The sequence below is a fragment of the Balaenoptera borealis genome, assembly GCF_965194805.1.
Source record: "Balaenoptera borealis genome assembly, chromosome: 1".
Classification (NCBI taxonomy): domain Eukaryota; kingdom Metazoa; phylum Chordata; class Mammalia; order Artiodactyla; family Balaenopteridae; genus Balaenoptera; species Balaenoptera borealis.
Window position 1 is genome coordinate 154,248,835 of NC_138860.1, and position 26,068 is coordinate 154,274,902.

General features: G+C 34.8%; 1 protein-coding gene across 8 annotated transcripts in view; it reads left to right on the plus strand.

The window, feature by feature from the left end:
* SPATA6 (spermatogenesis associated 6) overlaps positions 1-26,068 on the plus strand; it is a 154,529-nt gene that overhangs the window by 60,391 nt on the left and 68,070 nt on the right. For 7 of the 8 annotated variants that reach the window (XM_082371218.1, XM_082371215.1, XM_082371216.1 and 4 more), the window contains 4 exons: positions 1,330-1,410; positions 6,038-6,331; positions 10,716-10,803; positions 17,285-17,325. In XM_082371218.1, the coding sequence (XP_082227344.1) occupies positions 1,330-1,410; positions 6,038-6,331; positions 10,716-10,803; positions 17,285-17,325 (504 nt within the window). Of the gene's footprint in view, positions 1-1,329; positions 1,411-4,080; positions 4,397-6,037; positions 6,332-10,715; positions 10,804-17,284; positions 17,326-26,068 lie in introns of those variants that run through there. The other variant, XM_082371221.1, reaches the window with a different exon arrangement.

A 26,068-nucleotide genomic window follows, 5' to 3' on the forward strand; every position in this document is an offset into this window, starting at 1 on the left:
ATGGGCTGTACTTAGGGGCTCTAATGAATAGAATGTGACAGAAGTGACAGTGTTAGACTTCTGAAATAAGTTATAAAAAGGATTATGTCTTCCTCCTTGCTTTGCTTCGGGAGAACTAGTTACCATGTCATGAGGACACTCAGGCAGTCCTATGGAGAGGTTTGTGTGATAAAGAGCTGAGTTCTCTTGCTAAAAGATAGAAAAGAACTGAGTCCTCCAGCCAACAGCTGTGTGAATCTCAGGAAGCAGATCCTCCAGCCTCAGTCAAGCTTTCAGAAAACTACAGCCCAAACAACATCTTGACTGCAATCTCATGAGAGATTTCAAGCCAGAACCAACTAGTTCAGCCTCTGCCAGATTCCTGACCTTTAGGAACTATGTGAGATAGTATGTACTGATGTTTTAAACTGCTAAGTAATATGCTCTGCAGCAATGGATAACTAACAAGTAAGCATAGAGGACATTATCAATAAAAGTATGTTTGCAGAAAAACAGTCATCCATTTAATTCATAGGTAACTCATATTTAACCTTTTTGTAGTGTGTAATGTTTGAAACTTTAAAGTTAGTAGGTCAAAGACTGGGTAAGATATCTCTCCTCCAATATATTAGAGTGAAGCTGCCCTGGGCACAGACAATACTGTATCTTTTAGTGTTTTGGTGAGTATGTAACTTGTGTGCTTCCAAATATTTTCTCAGGTGCTTTCTGACTGTTCCTTTGAATTTTACTATTTGTCTCTGCTTATCTCAAAACAGTGTTTAAGCTGATGATTGAAATGTTGCAAGAAATAGAAACCAGATTCATTCATTCATATATCTGAATGTAAGCTACATTATGGGAAAAACTGTTGGAAGAATTGGTAGAGACTTATCTCTCTTCTGTTTTCAAGAACTGCATACCCACGAGCTGTGATTTTTTTTTTTTTTGACATGTGGAGACTATGCAAAGTATTTCTGGATTATGTAGTTAAGTACATCTTAATCTGTAAAAGTAAAAAGAGCCAGAATCCATTAAGTATTTTCATATATTTAGGACTTTAATATTATTAAAAATCTTTAAAAAATTGACAGGGAAATACTTGAAAATGAAAAATATCTGAATTTTTCCATAAAAGTGATATAATCACTTGTAAGTGAATCATCAGCAATGAAACTGTTTCTTGATAACATTTAACATTCGTTTGTTGTCTTTATCCTTAATAAGAAATTCAAACTAACAAATAAAGCAGCTGAACCTTGGTAAGTCTTTGTTACTGTAGGTCGTGTTTTCACCAGTAATAATTAGCTTTTTAAAAATTAAAATGTCTAATACCCTCTCTTTCTTCCTCAGGGAATTGCTCCAAAGCTGGAATTTTCTACAACCTCAGTGATTACTGAATGTCTGATAAGTTCAAGGAAGTGCCACACTCAGGTTAAAATCATTTATTTAAAATATCTAATGGTTTAATTTATTTGTTCATATTTACTGGGCATTTGGCAAGCATTATTCTTTTATTTTGCCTACAACTCTTTTCACATTTTTTCGATCAATCTCTAGTTTAAGTAAAACAATTATCATAGGTATTTAGCAGTTTGGTTACATGTTAATAAGTGTGGAAGTGAAAAGCTTGGTATACATGGTAGATGGTACTTTTTTTTTTTTTAATGGAAAGAAATCAGGCTTCCTGAAAGATGTTGGTTTCAAGAAGTTCCACAGAGAACTTAACTGGAGGCTTCTATGAATCTTAAAGAAGTTAAAGTTCAAAGGATACCTTTTTAGCAAATGGGACCAGAGGTTCTCAGGCTGGGATATAGGTGGTTAGTGGGTATAGCTTCTTGAGTGTCTGTAATTCCTTAAGGGACTATTGCTTAGTTTGGTGGCTGTTCTAGTGTTATCAGATCAAGAGAAGCTTCGATACTTCAGCCTAAGAAGTACTTTCTATGTTTGTAAAAACTGCCTTCAGTAAACTCAGATATCTGGATCTAATATTATATTCTGATCTAACTTCCTACTGAGTCACCAGGATCATCTTGCTACCCTGACCACAGGTTATCTAATAATGTCTAGGCATCACTCACACATATGTGACTGCATTATGACCAGGTAACAGTGGCCATCCTGTGATGATGAGCCAGTAATATATAAATCCTAGAGGACCCAAACAGGGCAGAACTGAACCTATGGTGGAAAAAGTAGAATGTTAATCTCCTGCATTATCAGTTTCAGAGTGAATTTGCTCAGGGTGGTAACTTGACAAGCTAACAAAGGTAAAATATAATTGTAAGATTATCAAGGGGATCTTTCTTATTTTGTTTAGCAAGACATTTGGTATGTTAGAGTTTGGCCTAATTATTTACCTTTTAAATGCAAGCTGAAACACTGCTACTAGAGATCTAATGATCCATTCTTGCCAAATGCAGAGCTGGGTTACTGACTTGTTTGGAGATATGCACTGTGCACATTTGTGAATTGTCAGAAATGCTTCCTCTGGACTCACAGAAGTTTCCTCTCCACACTGGGGTATGCCTTTACTGGGTGGGTAGAAATTTCTTTTTTTGTCAGGAGTGTAGCATACACACAGAAGAGTACACACATTCTAAGTGTACAGCTTGGTGGAAGATTCCCTACTAAATGTAGAACTGCCACCCCACTAGTAGTTTCATTGGACTAGCATTTTCCACTGTAAGCTTTTGGCTAACTTGCTATTTCAATGTTTGTCATTTGTTTTTTGTTGAACAGAGATGTGAGAGAATAGGCTTTGGTGTTATTAAGAAAACATTCTTGAGAATCAGACAGATTTGGGTTCAAGTTCCTCAAAAGACTGGTTTAAAGATTAAATTAGAGAATATATGTGTCTGCACATAACATATAATTAATAAATTTTGTGGCTGTTAGGTTATTAGTTTTTTAATTAAGATAATTGAGATATAGAAGACATAGATGAAATATAAGATGAAGACATTGTCTGGTAGGCACAACAGAGTATACACTTTTACATTAAAATTCTGAATGGTAACAGCCAGGATTTTAATCTTATGTGATCTTATTTGAGAACATGCTAAATCCACTTTTTTTCCAAGTGGATATTAGTTACAATTAAAATTTTAATGGCTATAAAACAGCATTTTCAGGTTCAAATACAGTTTAAGAATTAGACAAACCATTTTTGGTTTTTAAGAGAGGAGTGAGTGAAATAAACTCTTTAAAATCATTTAGGTTTATAAATATTTATAATGATCTTTATTCCTTTTGGCACATTATTTTCAAATTTTTTGTCACAATTGATGTTTTGCCACCAGTTGAATGGACTGAAAAAAATAAATATATTATTGGGATTTTCTGGAATATATCTAGTTTTCTATGTAGTCTTTTTTACCTACTGCAAAGTAGAACTTATTAGTAAATAGTTAAATATTACTAGTAACTTTATTAATATGTTTGATAATCTATATCAGGTAGCTTTTGCTGTGTAACAAGCCACAGTAACTTAGTAACTTAAAATAAGATGTTTCTCACAGTTGTGTGGATTGGCTGGGTGATTCTTTTGGTCTGGGCTGCCTAGGCTAGGGCTGAGTGGTCGAGGAGGGCTTCATTTGCATGTCTGGCAGCTGGCTGACTTCTTGGTGTGAGAGGGACTTTACATTCCTGGTGTTTGGCTTGATTTCAGCTGGGGTGATGGCCACAGACTCTCATCATCTAGCAGGCTAATTTCAGCTCATTCACATGTGGCAGGAAGGTTTTCTGGAGTAAAAGAAGACTAGTACTTTTTTTTTTTTTTTTTTAATTTTATTTATTTATTTATTTATTTATTTTATTTTTGGCTGTGTTGGGTCTTAGTTTCTGTGCGAGGGCTTTCTCCAGCTGCGGCAAGCGGGGGCCGCTCTTCATCGCGGTGCGCGGGCCTCTCACTATCGCGGCCTCTCTTGTTGCGGAGCACAGGCTCCAGACGCGCAGGCTCAGTAATTGTGGCTCACGGGCCCAGTCGCTCCGCAGCACGTGGGATCCTCCCAGACCAGGGCTCGAACCCGTGTCCCCTGCATTGGCAGGCAGACTCCCAACCACGGCACCACCAGGGAAGCCCAAGACTAGTACTTTTCAAGTCTCCTTTTGTCACAAGTGCTATTGTCCTCGTGGCCAATGTAGGGAGCCATTTTGTATAAAACAGTATGAAACAGCCACTATTTTAAGTTTTATTGGGCATTAATAGGATGCATTAAGGATTGATTAGGTTAGAAAGTATGAATCTGTGGTAGATACAGCACCGTTTCTAACTTCCTCTAGTGGTATTCAGCATTCAAAAGCTGTAATCAGAAAAGAAGATGGAGTTCCTTTCAGTTTGGTATAAACAAGAGGTGGGCAAGAAGGAACTTTACAGCATTGCTGAAATAGGTGATGATGGGTTCATCCGGGTCTAAAGGTAAGAGATCCTAAAAATGTATGAAGATCTGGGGGAAAGAGATCTAGGGGCTGGGGGAAATGAGGAGGACAAGTAACAGATTCAGTGAAAATAAAAGTAGGTTGAGGAAAAGGTTTGGTCAGCAAGGGGTTTTCAGAGTTTAGGGTGCAATGGATCTGTATAGTGATAAAATCTAAGATGAAGTAGAAAAAGACAGTTAAAGCTCAGAAATAGAAAGTCTAAGTCTAAGTTCTTGGAAAGATTCATTGCTTGAACATTTTATTAAACCTCAAAGGTTCTTTTCATGTGTTAATAATGCTGCTTCTGTGAGTCAGTGTGATGTCATAGAGATGGGTGAAATGGGATGAAAAATTCAATGTTGAAGTCATTGAACAAGGTGGGAGAAGGTCCAGGAGCATAACAAGAGCTTGAGAAGAAAGAAAGATGATGAAATAATCTGATGCTGCTGGTCTGTATGAAACTTGTGGACTTATTTTTCTAATCAGGAAAATATGTTTTCTTGTTTTCCTATTTTCTTTCCTGTTTATCTACTTTAAAAAATATTTGACTCTTCTCCTATTTCACATTTGTATTTTATTTACTTAGAAATAGATACCCTTAGCAAGTAGGGAGGGGGATTGAGAAAGTAGAGAAGAGGGGAGGTAGGATTGGTGGGTTTTTAATGTGATAAAGTTAGGAGGACATTCAAAGATTCTCAACTGTCCATTTTCTCTAATATTGGAAAGCTTATAAATCTAGACAAAGCTTGAAGAGGTCTTAAATTATTTACTTGTAATCCAACTTTTTTAAGGCAGAGACTATTTGAATAAAGTATCCTAATAACGCAAAAAAATTAGAAATATCATTTGTTTTTAAAATTTTAGAGTGTTAGCCAGTTTTACTAGAAGACAGAGTACTAGTCATTAAAGTTTGTAACGTGTCTTTTGTACATTTTTACTTTTATAAAAATACAGAATTAAGATGTTATGGTTATCTGTCATTGAATTGTAAAGTTTTAGTTTGGAAGAGATCTTAAAAAAAATCCTAATCACCTTGTATAATCCAAATTATACATTTTATGAAAATACGTATAAAGCTTTTCTTCAGATTTTCACATTGTGCAAATGTATGTAATCATAATAGTATGACTGAAACGTACAGTTTTCTCCATAAAGATTTTATAATCAACTAATTAGACATGTGTGTTGCTAAGATTACTAAACAAACCCTCTTAAATTATATAGCCAATTATTTCAATACATAATTATAAATGATAAACCAATGTTTGCATTAGTTTTTTAGTATACTGAAAAATAATTTTTTTTACTTTTTTCTTAGATTTTTCAAATGATTAAATATTGGGCTTTAACTTTCTTAAAGTACTTGTTATACTTAAGAAGTATGGTACAGTATATTTTATTAACTACTAGACAGAGTTATTTAGGAGGATATGGATTTGACTTCCCTCAGGATCTACATGGATAGGAGAGACTGATCTAGTTGGCTTTGATAGATTATATGTGCCTTAAATTACTTTTTAAGGTTTTTTTCTACCTGTAGTTACATATATAGATATATATATGTATATGGTTTACCCAAGGGTCATAATATGTATAAAATATATTTCTCCTGACCAAATGAATTTTTATTTTTTATGTTTAGGATAAATTTATTCACCATACGGCTCCAGTTGAAAAATCACACAGCAGACTGCAAACCAGAACACCAAGGTCACAAAAGAAAAAATCCAAGTCACCTGAGAGAAATAAATATTGCATAAATGCAAAAAACTACGAACAGCCTACAATTTCTTCAAAATCACACTCTCCATCTCCTTACACAAAAAGACGCATGTGTGAGCTATCTGAAGACACTAGGCGGCGGCTGGCCCATTTAAATCTGGGCCCCTATGAATTCAAAAAAGAAACAGATAAACCTCCATTTGTGATTAGACATGTATGTGTTCTCTGAAACATTTCCATTTGAAACTGATCTAATCTGTTCTTCCACTAAAATATTATTCTCAAATTTCTTTCAACTTCTAGCTTATATAATAATTTTCTTTCCTGAACTGTTAGCCTAGCAATCTAAAATGGAAAATTAACTTGATAAAAGAACATTCTTTTGCAGCCTTTAAACCTGACAGAGATCAAGCTCCATTATGAATGCCATGTTAAATCCTCTCAGTAGCCATTTCGTTTCCTCTCATACAGTGGACCGTGTAATAACTTTACAAATTGAACTGAGATGTAATTGACATTAGTTCTAAAATGGCAGAGTAGGGAATTAAAAGAAGACCAAGTTTTCTTTGTGGAAAGGAAGACACCCTCCTCCCCCAGCCTTTTAAAAAATTATAATGGAAAAGTCAAGTTTCTCTTGAAATTATGTCCCTTGGATAAACCTTATATAATGGATCTTTGAAGTAAATCTTTATTTGATAGGAAGAGGAAGGCCTTTGAAAGCAAGTTAACTTCAAGGGTAACATAGTTTCTAATCTTTCTATATGGAAGCCTGTTTTGATATGGTTTGAGTTTAGAGCTTGTGTCCATATGATAGTCAAATAGACTCTGGCTAATTTTAAGGGTCTATAATCAGAATATTTAATAAAAGACTTTCTCAGAATCTTCATAATTTCTTTAATTTTTATCAAAATATTTTACCTTAAAAGTATTTCTTTAAGAAAAGCTTGCAAATTAATAAAATTGCTTTATATAATAATGAACTTGAAGATTTAAGTGCCTATAGAAGCAAAACAACTTTTTGGGATGTCTATAGAACACTTTCTGACTTTAATGTCTCTAATGCATTTTTTTCCAAATTTTAAAACGTAAATATCAATACAAACATGTAAACATGCTCCTTTGATGGTCGAATAGCTTTTTTAACATACACCACCTAAAAGTTCAGATTTTCTTTGTGATACCTTTTTTAAAAAATTTAGCTGTGCCTTAAGCAATATTTCATTCCATTTTCATATTTTGACTATGAATCCTTTATTATTTTTGCCTAAGTAATAGATTTTTTATTGTAAAAAAGAAAATTTATAATATAATGAACACTTTTAAATGATAATATTTTATTGAGATTATTGTGATTATACTTGTCTTATTCCTATAGAACTTGTTTATAGGTTCTGGTCACATTTTTTTGTTGTTTGAACAACATCCAGATATGTTTACTTGCTTGTTTGACGGCAGTTTCAGAATGCCTTTAATTCTGTTTGCTCATAATTGCAAATTAAATTGAAAAGAAAGGACATGCTAAATTCTAATCTGAAGGAATATTAGCATTTTAATTAAAATGCCTATGTACAAAGATAACCAGGAATATTTTGAGTGTTAGCTACGTAGAAGTTGCTTAGGGAAGTAACTGCTCTTAAAATGTGTATTATTATTTTCATGTCACTGTTCAAAATAGAATAATTTTAATGATGCTTGATATAAATCTTCACATTTTTATTTAAATGATTTCCCCTTCAGCTTTCCATTGAACAGAAAGAAATACATACTTCTAAGCTTGTAGTTAGAAAATTGCTTACGTTATTGTATAGGACTAGATTTTTTCCAACTGTATTTATAAATGTATGGCTCTCTTGGCCCCATAGGCATTCATGATTTTAAAAGCACTTAACAAAATTGGTAACCAAACAAAATTTTAATTTGATACATGAATATGCGAAATGTAATACGTTTAGGAAAGACATTCTAATTCTACAAACACTGTATAAAAAGTAATCTTAAAGAATAAGAAGCCATTTCAAGAATCTAACTAGTAGTCTCCCAAACTGGCACAACCATCCTATAAGAGTTAAACTGCATTCTTTGCTTTTTTATTTATGCAGAATAGGATTTTTTTCTATTGTGGTAAAATATTCATAACATAAAATTTACCATTTCAACCATTTTAAAGTGTATAATTCAGTGACATCAAGTATATTCATATTGTGGTGCAACTGTCACCACTATCTAGTTCCAGAACTTTTTCATCACCCTAAGTGGAAACCCCATGCTCATTAAGCATTCACTCCCCATTTCTTTCCCCAGCCCCTGGCAGCCACTAATCTGCTCACTATCTCTATGGATGTACAGTGTTTGGCTTTTTTCATTTAGCACAGTGTTTTCTAGTTTCATCCATGTTGTAGCATGTATCAGTACTTGATTCTTTTTATGACTGAATAATCCATTGTACATTTTGTTTATCCATTAATCTGTTGATGGACATTTGGGTTTTCAACTTTTAGTTATGTGAATAGTACTTCTATGAACATTCATACACAAGTTTTTGTTTGAATACCTGTTTTAATTCCCAACTGCTTTAATACCTAGGAGTGGAATTGGTGGGCCATATGGTAATTCTGTGTTTAACTTCTTGAGGAATTGCCAAACTGTTTCCCACAGTGGTTGCTCCATTTTGTTTCCACCAGCAATGTGTGGTGGTTCCAGTTTATCCACATTCTCGCTAACATTCTCACCACATTCTCATTTTGTTTTGTTTTATTTTTATTGTAGCCATCCTGAGGGGTGTGGAGTGGTATCTCATTATGGTTTTGATTTGCATTTCCCTAATGACTAATGATGCTGGCCATCTTTTCATGTGCTTGTTGCCGTTTGCATATCTTCTTTGGAGAAATGTCTATTCAAGTCCTTTGCCCATTTTTAATTGAGTTGTTTGCCTTTTTGTTGAATTCAGTTGTAAGTTTTCTGTTATATATTTAGGATTCTAGATCCTTATCAGTTATATGATATGCAAATATTTTTTCTCATTCTGTGGCTTGTCTTTTCACATTCCTTTTTTTAAAGTTGAGTTTTAAAAAATTGTAGTAAAATATGCACAATATAAAACTTACTATTTTAACCATTTTTAATTGTACATTTTAAAGTGTACACATTAAGTACATTCACGTTGTGTAATCATCACCACCGTCTATCTCCAGAACATTTTTCATCTTGCTAAACTGAAACTCTGTACCTGTTAAACAATAACTCCCCATTCCTCTTTCCCTTCAGCCCCTGGCAGCTACCATTCTACTTTTTGTCTCTATGAATTTGACTATTTTGGGTACCTCATATAAGTGCTACCTAATATATACAATATTTGTCAATTTGTGAATTGCTTGTTTCACTTAGCATAAAGTCATCAAGGTTAACTCATGTTACAGCATGTGTCAGAATTGTCTTCCTTATTACGGCTGCATGATCTTTTACATGTATATACCATATTTTGTTTATTAATTCATCTGTTGATGGACACAGGTTGCTTCTACCTTTTGGCTGTTGTGAATAATACTACTGTGAAAATAGTATAGAAATATCTATTCAGGGCCCTGCTTTCAATTCTTTTGGGTATATACCCAGGAGTGGAATTGCCGGATCATATGACGATCCTATTTTGAGTTTTTTGAGGAGCCACTATGCTGTTTTCCATAGTGGCTGTGCCAATTTACATTCCTACCAAGAGTGCACAAGTGGTTCAATTTCTCCATATCCTTGTCAACACTTGTTATTTTCTGCTTTTTGATAATGGCCATCCTGATGGGGGTAAACTAGAATTTTGATTTGTACTTCCTTTATGATTAATGATGTTGAATGGTTTTCCATGTGCTTATTGGTCATTTGTATATCTTTTGGAGAAATGTCTTCTTAAGTCCTTTGCCCAACTTTTAATTGAGTTTTTTAGATTGAGTTTTAGATGTTTCTTTATATATTCTGGATATTAATGCCTTTTCTGATAATGATTTGCAAATATTTTCTCCTACTACATGGGTTGCCTTTTCACTTTTTTGATATTGTCCTTTTATGTACAAAGTTTCTAATTATGGTAAGTAGAGCTGTCTTTTTTGCACAGATTTATATCATTCTGACTTTTTTTTGTTAGAAAATGTGGATAACTGTTAATATCTTTTATTACTATACTCAGAATGCTGACTCCTGAACACAGCCAAGTAAAGACATTAAATTCAAAATCTATATGCTAAGGAGATAATTAGTAAATGGCTAAACTTGTTTTTTAAATGTGGCAAAGTAAGATTTCCCTTTTTTTAACTTTGTAATAAGAAGCAAACTAGGCAATAAAATAATGGACATTTCAACTGTAAATGTGTTCATTTTAGAGTGTATTCAAAATATAATTAAAAATTTCAGGAGTTTACCTTAAATTTTATTTGAAAACAAACAGCAAAATACTCGGCTAAGCTCTGATCTTGGAACATCCTTGAACTGTATAGGCAGTATCATGTTAACTTAATGATATGTGATCTATGTACTTCAATTGATTTTCTGACACCATGAGACTGAAAAAAATATTTAAGCTCTTTTTTACATTGAAATCTTCCTTATTCTAGGTTGATCCCCCAAGTCCCAGGGCTGATGCTTTATTTGGATCTTCTGGCAGAGACTGTGAAAGAGATGGATGGTCCAGGCTGCACAATGGTAAGCTACAAGTTATCTCTCTTCATCTGTTTTAGTTCTCTTGGCTACATGCAAGTCTTTATCTTGGCATCAGTTAATAAAAACAGAATCTTTGCTGCATTGGAAAATATGGTATAATGCCACTTTTTACAACTTGTGGGACACCCATGTCGGTACTCTCTAAAAATAATAGAATTTCTGTGCTGTTATAAACCATCTTCATCTTTGAGATTCAAAGCACATATTAGCTTATTAAAGACTATGATACCTTTTAGTAAAAAAAAAAAAAAAAAGTTTTGTTTTGTTTTGCTCAACAATTTCTAAATTTATTTGACCATGAAACCTTTTCCTCTCCTTAACATACATTACTTAGTTTATGGAACAGGCTTTGGGAAACACCGTTGTAAAAAGAGTTCACGTTTATAGGTTTTGGACATACATTTACACATATATTTGAATACCTTCTCTACCACTTATTTATAAACTGGGCTTTCATTTTTTTTTTTTTTTAAACTGGGCATTCTTGAACAAATCACTTTAACTACTCTGATAATCAGTTTATTGAAGAATGAAGATAACATGATAAATATTACCATGTAAAATGCTCTAGCACACAAGATACTTAATAAATATCAGCTGTCAAAATACTTATTATTTATATTTCTGGAAAGATAACATCCTTTAGGTTTAGTTTATAATATTTTTTTTTCATTTTTAGACCTGGTCCTGATGGTTAGATAAGTTGTTTCTTAAGTTCAATATGAAGATGATTTTTATGAAGAAGATTAAATAGTATTTCATAATTAGAGATATGTAAGTGTTAATATCTGTAGACATTAGCTAGTCAGTTCACCAAGTATTCACCAGCAGCCTTTAAGTTAATTTACTGCACACTAAAAAAAAGGCATAGAAAAGTGAGAGTGAAAAAATACAATCAACATGTAGCGAGCTCTGTCTCTTTTTGTTTCTAAATGCTAGTGTATAATCTGTCTGTTTTTAAAAATTGGGATATGAAACATTCTTATCTGAGAACATGAACAGTTTGTACTCACTTATTTTGCTTTTTTAGCCCTAACTGGGAGATAAATGGGGTGATCAATAAGTCTTTCATACTCAGAATAGAAGATTATATGAAATTAGGAACAGATGTTATACTCTTGGACTTTCCCCTCCAAGGGATGTTCCCCATCCAACAGATGTTTCCCCTCTTGGACTAAACTTATAGACATAGAGTAAATAAGCTTTCAGAACCAGAAAATTGAAAATAGCTTCAATATAGGCATTTCTTTGGAAGATGTTTTTAGAATGCACTTAAATGTCTGATTTCCCTTGACAATTATTATGTATTTGCCAGCAGAACTGTTATAGTTTCTAGTAACTTCTAATCAAAACAGCCAGCTGCCTGTGTAGAGGTACAATCAGAGAGGTCAGTAATGAGGTACTTTTTTTTTCTTTTTAATTTGACATAATTTCAGACTTATAGGAAGTTGAGATAGTACAAAGAATTCCCCTACACCTTTTACTCAGAGTCCACAAATATCAATATTTGCTTTTCCCTCTTCCTCTCTCTCTTTCTCCTCCCTGCCTCCATCTCTGTATGAGTGTCTGTGTATAAACTTTTCTTGACAAGGACATTGCCATGGGCTGAATTGTGTCGCTCAAAGTTCATATGTTGAAACTCTAACCCCCCAGTGATGGTATCTGGAGACGGGTCATTATCTTTGGGAGGTAATTAGGTGTAGATGAGTTTATGGAGTGGGGTCCTCATGATAGGATTAGTGCCCTTATAAGAAGAGACACCAGAGGTCTTGCTTTCTCTCTCTGTCATGTAAGGACACAGCCAAAAGGCAGCCATCCTCAAGCCAGAATGAGAGCTCTCACTTGAACCTGGCTGTGCTGGCACCCACATCTCAGACTTCCAGCCTCTAGAACTATGAGAAATAAATGTCTGTGGTTTAAGCCACCTCGTTTATGGTAGATGACAGCCTGAGGAAACTAATACAGTTGTTTTCTTATGTGATGCAAGTATCAAAACAGGAAATTAATGATATAATGTTAACTAAGCTATAAACCTAAGTCATATTTTGCCACTTGTTCTAATAATATCTTTATAGCAAAAGAAATTCCACAACGTACATAAGGTTCAGTTGCCATGTCTCTTTAGTTTTCTTTAATATGGATCAGTTTCTTAGTCTTTCTTTGTGTTTAATGATGTGATAATTTTGAAGAATAAAGGCCAGTTTTTTAATAGATCTCCCTCAATTTGGGTTTGTTTGATTTTTTTCTCCTCATGATTAGATTTATTCATTTTCCCCCAGAATACAACAGAAGTGATGTATTACTCTCAGTGCATCATGTCAGGATGTATGTGATGTTGCTTTGTTACTGGTGATGTTAATTTGCTCACTTGATTAAGATGGGGTCTGCTCAGTTTCTCCAGCATGAAGGTGCTATTTTCTTCCTTCCCTTTGTAATTATGGGAAGATTGAGACTATGTAATACTCTTCGACTTCAACCCCTTTAGCATACATTGATGATTCTTGCCTGAAACAATTTATTACAGTGATGTTTACCAAATATTTTTTAAAATTCCATTTTTCTTTATATATTTATTATTTGCCTTTTACTATAAAGAGTTTTCCCTTCTCATTTCTCTAATTTTAATGCCCCTATTCTTTGGACTACTTTTTTTTTTTTCTTTTTCTGGTTGGCAGTTGAGCAATTGTGCTTTGGGTTCTTATCAGCTATTTAAATACATATGTGAATTTCTTATGATAGAATGTCTTACACATAGTGAATTTTCACTTATGACTATCTTTAATGAAAATTCTTCTTGAACATTTTCTTACCAAATTATCTTGCCTAATAATTCTTAAGTTCCTATAGGTTACCATTTTCACCAGCATTGATTTATTTAGTCCTCATAATAATGTGAAGATGGATGTAACTATATTTGATCAGGAAGAGTGACAGAGGCTTGGAGAGGTTACGTGATATGTTGGAGAGCTACAGAATAGCCGTGTACAGTGTAGAACCCAGGTCTTCTAACCCCAACTTCCTTTCTTTTCCACCACTCTCCTACCACTTTTCCTACTTTCATTTAGGTGTACTTTTTTAAATAAAATTTTCAAATTTTCTCTGTCTGGAATTTCCTTGATATATAATTCTAATTGTAATTTGTGCAGTCCTTTTGAAGAAACTCAGTATCTCTTACACCTCAAGAATATATGGAAGCTTTATTCAGTCATTTGTGCATTTTAAAGAGGAAATCAATAGCAACATCCTGGCCTTTTTAAAATTTGCTTAGGATTTAGGAAAGATATTAGACTCTGTCTCCCCCTTGGAGGAAACGTCTCTTATTCTCTTCATTTGAAGATTCTGTCGTGAGTTTCAATTCTACACAAGATTGTAATCTTTTATGAGCTTCCACTAGTCCCTTTGTTTGATGGTTATTATTTTTATGTCAAATAAATTGGAAATAACATCCCAAATCCTAATAGGTCATATCTTGAGTAGATAGCAATAAATGGTAATATCTTCATCTTTTCTGAATAAAATGCATGTAGTCATCATGTATATACTTATCAGCAAAATATCTCATTTGTTTGTGTGCCTCCTTGTTTTACAGAGTATCATTTTTAGGAACTCCTTTTTTAGTTTCTTTAATTCTCTATTATTTATAAAACATTTTTAACAGCTTTATTGAGGTATAATTTATATATCATAAAATTCACTTGTTATAAGTTTACAATTAAATAATTTTTAATAAATTTGCACAGTTGTGAAATCACTAATATCTATTTTTAGAATAAAAAGGGAGAGAGAGCATGAGTGAATGAGTGAGCACACCAGAGCTCAAGTGCAAGATCTGACTGTCTCTTCTTATAAGGGCACTCTTTCCATTATGCGGCCCCATCCTCATGACCTCATCTAACCCTAATTACCACCTAAGGGTCTCATTTCCAAATACCATCACTTTGAGGGGTAGGGCCTCAACATATGAATTTTGGGAGGACACAAATATTCAGTTTGTAACACTGATTTCATGAGATTATTGGAGAATCAAATAATAACTAATATTATTGTGTTTTCTGCTAGCCACTATTCTAAATGCTTAATATTTCATTGATTAATTACTCATAGTCACCTCAAGAATTTTAGATGCTATTATTTATCCTCATTTTACAGATAAAGAAATCTGAGATTTAAGGAAGTAGAGTAAGTTGTTCAAGGTCGTGCACGCGCATGCGCACACACACACACACACGATCTAAATTAGCTCTTTATCTTCATACTTTTCTTAAGTGTAACCCATTCATTAAGACCCAGCTCAACTTTTTCGTCCTTTAGGAAGTTTTTCCTGATGGCCTTCAACTTTGAGAGATCGATCTCTGATATGACTTTTTAATAGCATTAATTGCCTATACCATTCTGATTTAGCCTGTTCTTTTATGCTGCTGTTATTCAACTTCCTATAACTTAACTAAAGTAAATTATAAACACTTCACAACCATGGGTCGTGGCTTTTATCTCCTCTATCTCCTGCATTTAGAATATAGTTAAGTACCTAATTGTTGGTAAAGGTGATTAAATGTGAACATTAGGAAACCTCAGATCAAAGTAATAGCTTAATTTATAAAAGTGAAAGAAAATTATATAAATTTGTCTGAATTAGGATAAGTTTATAAATGGTTTGTGGAGAGCAGAAGACATTCCTGTGTTTTAATATATTGATATTTTGAATATTACATTAGCTACCAGAAAGAATATATATTATGTATAGAAATTATTACCTTAATTTTCAAAGTTAGCATGTTTGGAGAATTAGACTCAGTGTGTCCTTATCATTCTTTTATTTCTTCTGCTACTTGTGGCCATGTTGTACATTAGACTTTACAGAAGAGGAGTTAGGTTGGGAGTTACTTTTATTTTGAATTTTGAAAAGCAGTTGAAGTAAGTTGGATCTTACTGAATTAAATGGTGAAGTTGACCTTGTGTGAAAGACATTAACGTTTCAGCTACCCTCTTATAATGGCTCAGGACACTTGGAGAACAAACATCTTGTGCTATAAATGAAAGCTAATTGACTAAATATAGACTATCCTGGGTCTCTATCCATATAGCATTTTTTTTTTTTTCTGTACAAGGTGGTTTGGGAAGGTAAAATATAGAATGTTAGAATGTTTTTGACTGGAATGTATTAGTAAAGAAGTAGAATTGCAAATTATGGTTCTGATTTTCTTATCTATCAATATAACAGAGATTATAATACTTAAAACTTGACTCCTTCAAGTAATGAGTAAAACCCCAAATCTGCATCTACAATGTAGTGGTCTTTGTCTTAGGGAGAGATTTGGAATAGCTTTATAGTCCACTGTTGTAGATGCTATGCTAGGTACTTTTATAAATTGTATAATTTAATCATCACTATAACTCTCTGAGGTAAGGTAAGCATTGTCTTCATACTCTTAAAATGAGGAATGAAAAACAGATTAATTGTATAACTTGACCAAACTAACATGTATGATAAGTGGTGGAAGTTGAACCTGGCCTTGTTTGACTTAGATTTCAATAGTAATGATGTTGATAATGCTGTTAGTAATAATAGTTAACATTTATTGTATTGCCTTACATGTAATATCTAATGTAATCTTTAAAACAATATTACGAAAGAGGTACATTAGACCAGTGGTCCCCAGCCTTTTTGGCACCAGGGACTGGTTTCGTGGAAGACAGTTTTTCCACCGGGTGGGGGGGTGGGGAAGGGGGATGGTTCAGGCGGTAATGGGGAGCAATAGGGAGTGGCAGATGAAGCTTTGCTCACTCACCCGCTGCTCACCTCTCCTGCTGTGCGGCCTGGTTCCTAACAGGCCAAGGACTGGTACCAGTCTGTGGCCTGGGGCTTGGGGACACCTGCATTAGAAAATTGAGGAATCTGAGACTTAGAAAGATTAGATAATGTGCCCAGGGCCATATTGGAAGTGCTGGAGCCTGAACTGTAATGCACATCTATTTGTCAGCAAGATCTGTACACTACGGGGCAGTATGCTCCCGCCCTCTAAAGCTGGTCCCGTTTCCATTACACTCACTTAATTCAAGCATGGACTCCAAGATTAGGAACACATGGAGTTTGGCAGTATCTATCAAATCTATATATTCAAATTACATTTCATCATAAACTGGTTTGTCAACTAAAAATTATCCATTTCATGTAGACAAATTGGTTTATCAACTAATAATTAATCTGGCCTGTATCAGTTATCTCCTACTCTAATGAAAATACTATTTGAAGTCACTTAATTGCTGAAGAACTGATACAGATTTTAACTTGTTGCTTATCATCTTTGTAACATTACTGAAGGATTTTTAAGATATTTCTGAAAACTGCTGTATGAATTATAATCGTAGAAACAGAGTGATTGTAGGAAAAATCAAAGATGAAGACAAATTTCTTCTTTTTGATAGGAAATATTTATAGTTTCTTTTGTACATCCTTTTTTAGATCATTCTCACCTTGGCTGCTACCGACCCAAGGATTATAAGGTATGTAGTATAAATTGCAGAACAATAATTATCCTGGCTTTCAGATTAGAACATTAGTAAATTTTGTATATGTATGGTCAGATATTATCATATTCATTTAGTCAAGAAATTTACAAACAATAATTGTCATATTATGGAATGTCATTATTTTGTCTATGTTGTCAGGTGGTAGGATAGACTTTTCATTGAGTGTCTTGCTACAAATGTTTTGTGACTTTTGATTGTTCATTACTTGTTTGTGTATGTGTATATGTGTGTGTGTGTGTCTGTGAGAGAGAGACAGAGACAGAGAGAAATTGGTTGCTACTTTTAGTGATACCTCACACAGTAGTATTTCTAAATTTCAGTCATTCGTAGAGCATCCTCATAAGTTTTACAATACCTGCATGTAATTTATGCTGTCTTTTAAAAATTCACCTTGTTTTTATTTATTTCACCAGTGTAAATGAAAAATCAGTATCATATACTTTAAATGGATGATAGCCTTAAAAATACAGCAAAAACAAAACAACGTTACTAAATTCTGGCTAGAAAACTATTGTTCTCCAAAGGCTCTGAGACATGTTCTCTTTTTCTTAAAATGAGATAAGCAATGATAGACAGGTATAGGAGACATACCAATAGCTAACTGAAGATTTCTGATTGAAAGAGAATTGAAAAGAAAATATATTTTTCTTTTGGAATTCAGTATCTTTTAGTGTATGTCCATGTGCTATGTAAAATAATCTTGTGTATCATCTAAATTCATTTTGGGTACCATACTAAGTTATCTGCTATACCACTAGTAGTTCATGTTCTACATTTTGAGAAGTACTGCCCCAGAGTTTTTCTTTTCTGTCCCTAAGTGTAAGCTTCTTAATAAGAAGAGGCATCATAGTTGGGAAAACAATACAAAACAAAAAACATAGCCTTCCTTATAATACCTTTGTTTATTTACTTGGAAACAATTTATCCCATGCTTACTGGCACTGAACAGCATAGCTCTTTGCCATGCTTTGATTGTGATAAAAGAAATATGGAACAGTTAAGTAACAAGTCAAGGCACCGTGTGAATAAGGGGCCAGATCTACCAGAGTGTCAGAATCGTCGAGGTGGAACTTTATATAAGTTTATTCCAGGCCTACTAAATTAAAATTGTTGAGACTGTAGACTAGAAATTTTTATTTTAAACAAGTTTCCAGGTGATTCTTATGCAACTATTTTGCTGTCTACCCAAGGATTCGCATTTCAGAACTACTAGTATAGACGTGGATACAGCACTTGAATACAGCCGTTCCTTGTATAGCGTTTGTATAGGGTCATGCCCTTGCTTAAGGCTGTCCCTAGAGGAGTGTGGGCCTGGCATAATTCCCCTGGTGCAGACCTACCCTATTATGTGGAACTTATTCAAACACATACATGGATACTGATCTGTGTAATATATATGTGCATGCATGCACACGCACACACACACATCAAGAAGCATAATGTTTGTTGTCTTGCATGGGGCTCAGGGAAGCTACCTTAGTTGTAATACCTAAGGGACAAGCCTATCTTCAAGTCATGTTTCACAAGTTTTATTTATTTTCTTCTTTATTTGCATCTTTATTTTTTTTACTAATCTGTAAGTTCCAGAATGGCAAGGATCTTATTGATCTTGCTTATTAACAATTGCTACATATTGTCTGATATACAGTGTGGATTCCTAAAATATGTGTGTTGTGTGAGTGGATTATGAAGAGAAAACAAGTAAACCAAATATACAAAAGTATAGAATGGAGAGAAAGGTATAAAGTTTTTAGGACACTAATCTTTATCCTAAGGTAACTATAATCCAATTCTACATTGACTGGTCCATTTAAAGGTAGGTGATATATTTAGAATCCTCTTTTCTAAATGAATTCTTTAAAAGAGCTTCACTTCTATTCATCTTTAACATCTGCCCACCCTCACCTCTGTATTCTTCACTTTTAGAGTTAGAGTAGAAGTTGATCATTCATACTACCTTTGTAAGGCTGTGGGTGGTAAGTGAGCTCACAGGATTATTTCTGTACTGAAGAGGTAGATTTTCACAGAAATACATATGCAGCATTGAACAGTGCTGTCTTTTCTATGAAAAAAATAAAGGGCTATTTTCTTATAGGCATATAGTAACTGGTAGTGGAACACTATAGGATTTCTACAAGGAGAAGAGTTATGAAACTAGGAGTGCTTGCAAAAATTTTTTAGAAAAGTGGGACTTGGCCTGAGTTCTGTTGAGAAATATATTCTGCAGAGGCAAGGGAAGAGAAAGAAGAATGTCTTAGAAGGAAAACAACATGAAAAAGCCTTGGAGTTTACAATAAGTACACTGTCCTGGAGGCAGGGGGGAAACTACTGGTCTGGCTTGAGTAGAGGGCATATATTGAGAGATAATGGCTATTTAACATGTTTATTTTCTATTTTTCCTACTCCTTCATACCTATTATATCTGCCACCTCCCTCTTTAAGATTTCTAGTTACTTGGTCGTTAGCTGTTCTTTTGGCCAAAGTCACCTCTCTTCACCCTGGATGCATTATAATCAGCTGTTCTATAAATACAAAGTTCTCAGAAAAAGAGCACACCTCTCAACCTGCCTCCCTATATCTTTATTGTTCCCTGTTTCTTTGTCCTTTCATTGCTAGACATTCAAATGAATGACCCAACTCAGCCAAAAATTAATTAATTAATTTAAAAAAAAAAAAAAGCCTGGAAGTGAATTAAGTCACTTCTTACATTCCATTGACAAGAACTAGTCACATCTAGAAGCAAGATGAGGAAGGTGGCTAGCAAATAGGGATCCTAGTTAGGCAGCTGTTTCCCGCTGAAGAGGGCTCATAGATTTTAGTAGACCACCGACCATACCTGTCATAGTCTGCCTGTCTGGCCACCAAATGTCCCTTTCTTCCCTCACACAGAACATACTCTTGTCCTCTTCCAGGAAAATCACTTGAAGTTCCATCATTCAAGTTCCACTTGAATCTAGCTTGAAGTTCAGGATCTTTGAGTGTTGGATGAGCCAGATCCAGATAGACTCCCTGTGATCCAGTGACCTGTGAACCAAGACAAGTTACTTCTCCCCTCCCTCACCTTCTCACTCTACCTGAACCTCATTTCTGGTATGTCTTGTTAGAGCAGGGATAGGATAACTGGAAAAAAAATGGTGCTCTTATTTGCAAAAGGGAGAAATAGAGAATGAAGAGCAGTTACTAGTCTACAGCAATGATAAATGCTGCTGGGCAAGCTTTGTGAACCTAACAGGCAGGTGCCCCGCTGCCCTGATAGTAGAGGAATGTCCTTTCTTAGACCTCACTCTCCATGGGCCCTGACTCTACCCTGCAGCTAAGGTAGATAATAAATGTCCATTTATTATCCTACGTGGCAGTGAGCTATCCTCTCTGAAATGGGTTTGGAGGACTTGATCTCTTGGGACTGCATAGTTTTCTAGCCCACTTCCTGCTGTTAAAAGTTTTGGGGCCTGAGAGCTGTTTTATAGACTTAGGCTCTTAAAGGCCAGGTTCTTGATTTCTTAGGCAATATAGATTTAGGCAAGTATCAACTTCTCATTTATTTGCTTCCAGTCAGTTTAATGTTTCAGTAAATACACACAAAGTTGTTTTTTTCCCTCTAAATATAATTCTAAAGTCTGATTTATTTCTTTAGTTCTTATGCCTTTTAATGGCTTACCTTGAGGCCCTTTGAAGTAGGCTGAGATGGGAAGCAACCTCCTCAATCTGATTTTTGTCTTAGGATTTCATTTCTCTGTTTAAAAAGTTTTAATGGCCCTTTGTTCAAAGCTCAAAGCCTTTTTCTGTCTTAACCTTCTACATTTTGTGTCCACACGCAGTTGACACTCACTTTTCCTGGCCCTGAGAGGCCCTCGATTACTAAAATCTTTCTATACTATTTCATTTCTGCTCTCAAACCAATCTCTCCTGAGCTCGTCATTCTTGAAATCCCTTGCTCAGTATAAGTAAAAGTCAACACACACTACATCTCTTGCCCTTTGCAGCTATTTTCCTAGAGGTAATAAGCTTGAAAGTTATGTGGTCTATCTTCCAAGCTGTTGCAGGTCACAGTTTTATTTTGCTACTGCATTATTGGATCTTAAATTTTCAATCCTCAAGTATCCATTCCCTTGCTTCCTGCTCCTGACTTACAGGCCAATGCATATTTAGGTCTATGTTAAGACCAGTACAGTAAGATACTGATTTCTGAATTGTTTGAGGTAATGCTATTTGCTATAGAAATAAACCTACAAACTTCAGAAGGTTAATATAATAGAAATTTAGTTTTTATTCACATAATAGTTAATTTAGGTGCCTCTAATCTGCATACTATTTTTTCCGTGCAGTGACCCCATTCTGTGCCTTTGCCTTACTCTAGAGCTTTGCTGTCCTCTTCACATGGTGGAAAATGAAGGAGAACCTGAAGAGGCATATCTCTTTCTTAAAAACCTTGGCCTGGAATTGACACATAACATTTTTACCTACACTCTGTTTGCCAAGAACTAATCAGATGGCCACACCTAGATGCAAGGATTGCTTCTCAGCAGTAATTCTGCTCTGGAGGAGGGAAAGATGAATTGTGATGGAAAGCTAGTCATTTCTTCTGTCACATCTAGAATGCCTTGTCCCTCTCCACTCCCAACTTCTCTCTTACCGTTAGGAAAGATGATATGACTGAAACTCTATTATGCTAGAAATAAAAAATTAGCAAAACTAGAAACTATCTCTGCCTGAATTCATGGATATTTCATGATGATGAGGGAGATAGGTAATAATAAAATCACAAAAATCAATATATACTTGGAACTGTGATAAATATCATGGGGGACATGCATGCTAGCTTGGACTAGTTATATATTAGGAGGATTTGATCTGGTGAAGGAGAATGGATAAAGGATCTTGAGGACTGGTGATTGCTCTTGAGCTCTGAAAGTGAATAAGAATTTACTGTGTGAAAAGGAGGGAAGGACATGTGCAAGGGAAAAGGGGAAGTAACATTTATAAAGGTTCAGTGGCTAGGCAACTAAAAGACCAGTGTTGCTAGGAGTGAAAGACATGGGTAGGTGCATGATACAAATTGAGGCTGGAGTAGCAGATAGGGATCACATCTTTTCGCCATGTTAGGAATTTTGATAGTTATCCTAGGTACAATGGAAAGCAAATGAAATTATTTTAAACAACAAGATGATACAGTTGGATTTGTACCTTGCAAATATTACTCTTGATTGTAGTATGGACTAGGAAAAGAATGGATAGTAATATACAAGTTAGTAGGCTATTGAATAGTCAATGTGAGAAATGCTGATGAATTGGATTGGGGTGATAGTAATGGAGGTCGATTGCAGTGGAGATATTACACAGATATTTAGGATTAATGTTGACAGAAAGGTAGACTTGACAAATGGAAAAGATATACTATGTTCTCCTAGAGAAAGAGTGTCAATATCATAAAGATATTCTTCTATGTAGGGTAATTCAAAAATTAACAAAATCTCAATAAAAATATCTCCAGGCATTTTTTTTTTAATTTCAGGAACTAGGCAAAAACAGGCAGGAAAACATTGAAAGCAGAGAGCATTGGAAGGGGCTTAGCCATGCAATGTTAAGAATGACTCTTATGTTTCTAATTTTCACAACTCAGTGTTTGATGACACCATTTATTGGGATAGGAAGCGTTCAAAGGCTAGTTTAAAGTTCACAGAACTCTAAATTCTGCTGCAGATTCCTGGTTATCTTGTTTAGATGCTGGAGAGTGTCTGACTATTCAGCTCAGAAACAGACCAGAGCTTAAAAATCAACCATATGGCACTTGATGTATTCTGAAGGGGATTTAATTTTAAGAAGTCATTGAGCTTTTGTTTCTGGCAGGTCAGATGGGAATGAAAGCAGACAGAAAGAAGGATAGAGATCTGAGGTAATGGAGGAGGATAGGACAGGAAATAAGAAATAGTGGGATAAAAGCCATTTCTCTCAATGGGATGTGAGGGTATCTAAACAAGACATAGTTTTACATTTTCACATTTTTAAAAATTTACCTTGGCCAGCAAATCTTTTATGGAAGCAATTCGTGGACTCAAAAATATTTTGGAATTTTTGTTAGGCCAGTTAAGAAGTGCAGACCATTGGATGTGTAGGATTTTGCTCCTTTTTATTCTAATGCATCTTTCACATGAACAGTTTTGTTCATATAAAAAACCGTCCAAAGTGGCCACTGTAATTCTAAAATATGCTTAGTGAAATTATGCTATTTGGAACAGTAAGTGTAAAATTTTAAATTATAGTATAAATATATGTAAGATGATGGAAAGTTTGAATCTAACTTGGAGGGGGCATGGGCATAACCTGAAACACAGGCATAGGAGTCTGGCAGTGTCGGTCAGTATGTTGCTTGTACACCTTATGTCTTGGGCCCCAACTTAGTGGTTGGTTTCTTAAATTGGAGACCTGATAAATCTGTAATTCTAGGAAGATGGAAGGTTTGGTAGTGATTTCTCTAAGAGGCGTTTTCTCCCATGGCAAAAAAAAAAAAAGAAGATGAAACTGAGGAGAGTTTTTATGATATTCTGACAAGTGGCCCAGGGCAAAGTTTCTACTAAGGATTTTAAAATGGTATAATGAGAACATGTGAACCTGTCAATCATTGGGTCTGGCTCCAGGATAGCTTTAGTAGCTAATGCCTGTTACTTCTCTATGAACTTCCTCTTACAGACTCAGAGCAAAAAGTGGCAAAGAGAGAGAGACATATTAGTATTGTTAGTAATAAGATAGATTTCCGCCTGGGTTACAAGTTTTCAAATTTGACCAGATAATGACAAGGGCTCTGCATTCCTACAAGACAAAGTAACTCAGCATTTGGGAGCTTTAACAAAAGGAGAGCAGAGTCCAGCTTCAACAGGAAGATTCACTTACAGCACCATTGTAGTTAGAGAGACCCCCAGGAGGGAGGCCCAAGTGTCTCGGAGGAAAAAGCTATTTCTATTTAAGTTGAGCGTCTTAGATGTGGCAGCCAGGAGGGTCTGTTTGGATCTTATTGGACTTCCAGGGTTGTCAACTGCCAACTCACCAAAGGACCACCATGATAACTGAATGATTTGTTGATACCAAGCAAAGCAGAGCTTATGATTATGCAGTAAGGGAGAGCACCACCTTTACAGTCTTCGTAGTATCTCTGAAAGGTTAACGGTAGATATTTATAGAGTTTTGGGGTCTGGGCTTCAGTAGTTTAAGGTAGGGCTTTTAATGTGGGAATCTAATTAGCAGAGTTTGTGATATAAAAGTCTAGGATTAATGGACACAGAGGTTAGAGTCTTAAAGCAAGTCTTGGTAAATAAACAGGTATTTGATAGGGAAGGGATTTGTCCTATTGAGTGATTTGTCCTGAGAAGGGGACTGTTTGCCCAGATTAAGAATCTGTTGTTTTGAGAAGGGAGCTGATTGATGACTGAGCAGACTGCTGTTCAGGCAAATGATTTATGGGAAGTTCCTGAAGCAAATAATGAAGCTATTTACTGGTTTATAGCATTATTTTCCTGGCAAGAATTTCCCAGAACTCATGATAAAGTCATGCTGAGGTGGGTGGGCCTCAGTTTTTTGTTCTGTTAGCTAAGCCATGTGAATGTAGGTGGTCTCAGTTCTTACATGTCTTACTAAGGTTACATACACTTTTCCACTAATGTGTTAACACATTGGTAGATTTATTCCGAGAAACCTTATAGTTTTGGTTTCCATTGTAAGTGGTCTTTTATGTAAAATTACATTTTTATGTGTTTTACTGATGTATGGGTCTGCAATACATTTTTGTATAACATTCTTGTCTTAGATATTCTTGAATTTTTTTAATAGAGGAAACCATATCCTCAACAAACAATGAATTTTATTTCTGCCTTTCAAATTATTTATTTGTCTTGACTTACTAGGATTTTTAATACATTCTTAAATAAAAGTGGTGATCAGGATGTGGCAGAGACATTTATTGCTTATTGGCTACTCATGTCCTCTCCCATATTTTCAAGCCCTCTTGCAGGTGTATGGGGCCTAGTTCCAGCCAATGGACTCTACATGTAAATTATGTGGATCCCTTCCAGGGTGCAGCATAGAAGAATTGATATGAACTCTCTCTTGTTATAGTGATAATGAGGTCTCATGTTCTAGATGGTACAGCTATAAGTTGTTCAGCCTGTCTCATCAGCCCGGGTCCTTGGGCAATTTTGTGAAGTGTGATTCTCTTGCTAACCTATATTACCATAAAGCACAGGGAAAAATGAACCTTTATTATGTTAAGCCACTAAGTTTCAAACTTAATTTGCTCTTGCAATGCAGCCTGATATGCTGCAGCATGAACTAATACTGTGTTTTCTTGATCCTGTCTTTGATAAGATCATGTCGAAGCTTTCACACCTATGAATGTTATTTGCAGTAGATTTTTGTTAGATATCCTTTAGCAAGTTAAGGAAGTTCCCTTTGAAATTCCTTGTTTGCAAAGTATGTATATTTTTTAATTATGAGTGGATGTTGGATGTTATTGAATAATTTTTTCAGCATCTATTGAGTTGATAATGATTTTTCTATAGTGAATTAATAGATTTTCTATTGATAACCCATTCTTGTATTCTTTGAATGTACAAATGTATCATGTAATCATGTTGTATTCTTTTTTTGAACATCACTAAATTTAATTTGTTAATATTTTATTTAAGATATTTTCTCACATATGCTCACTAGTAAGAGTGGTCTCTAA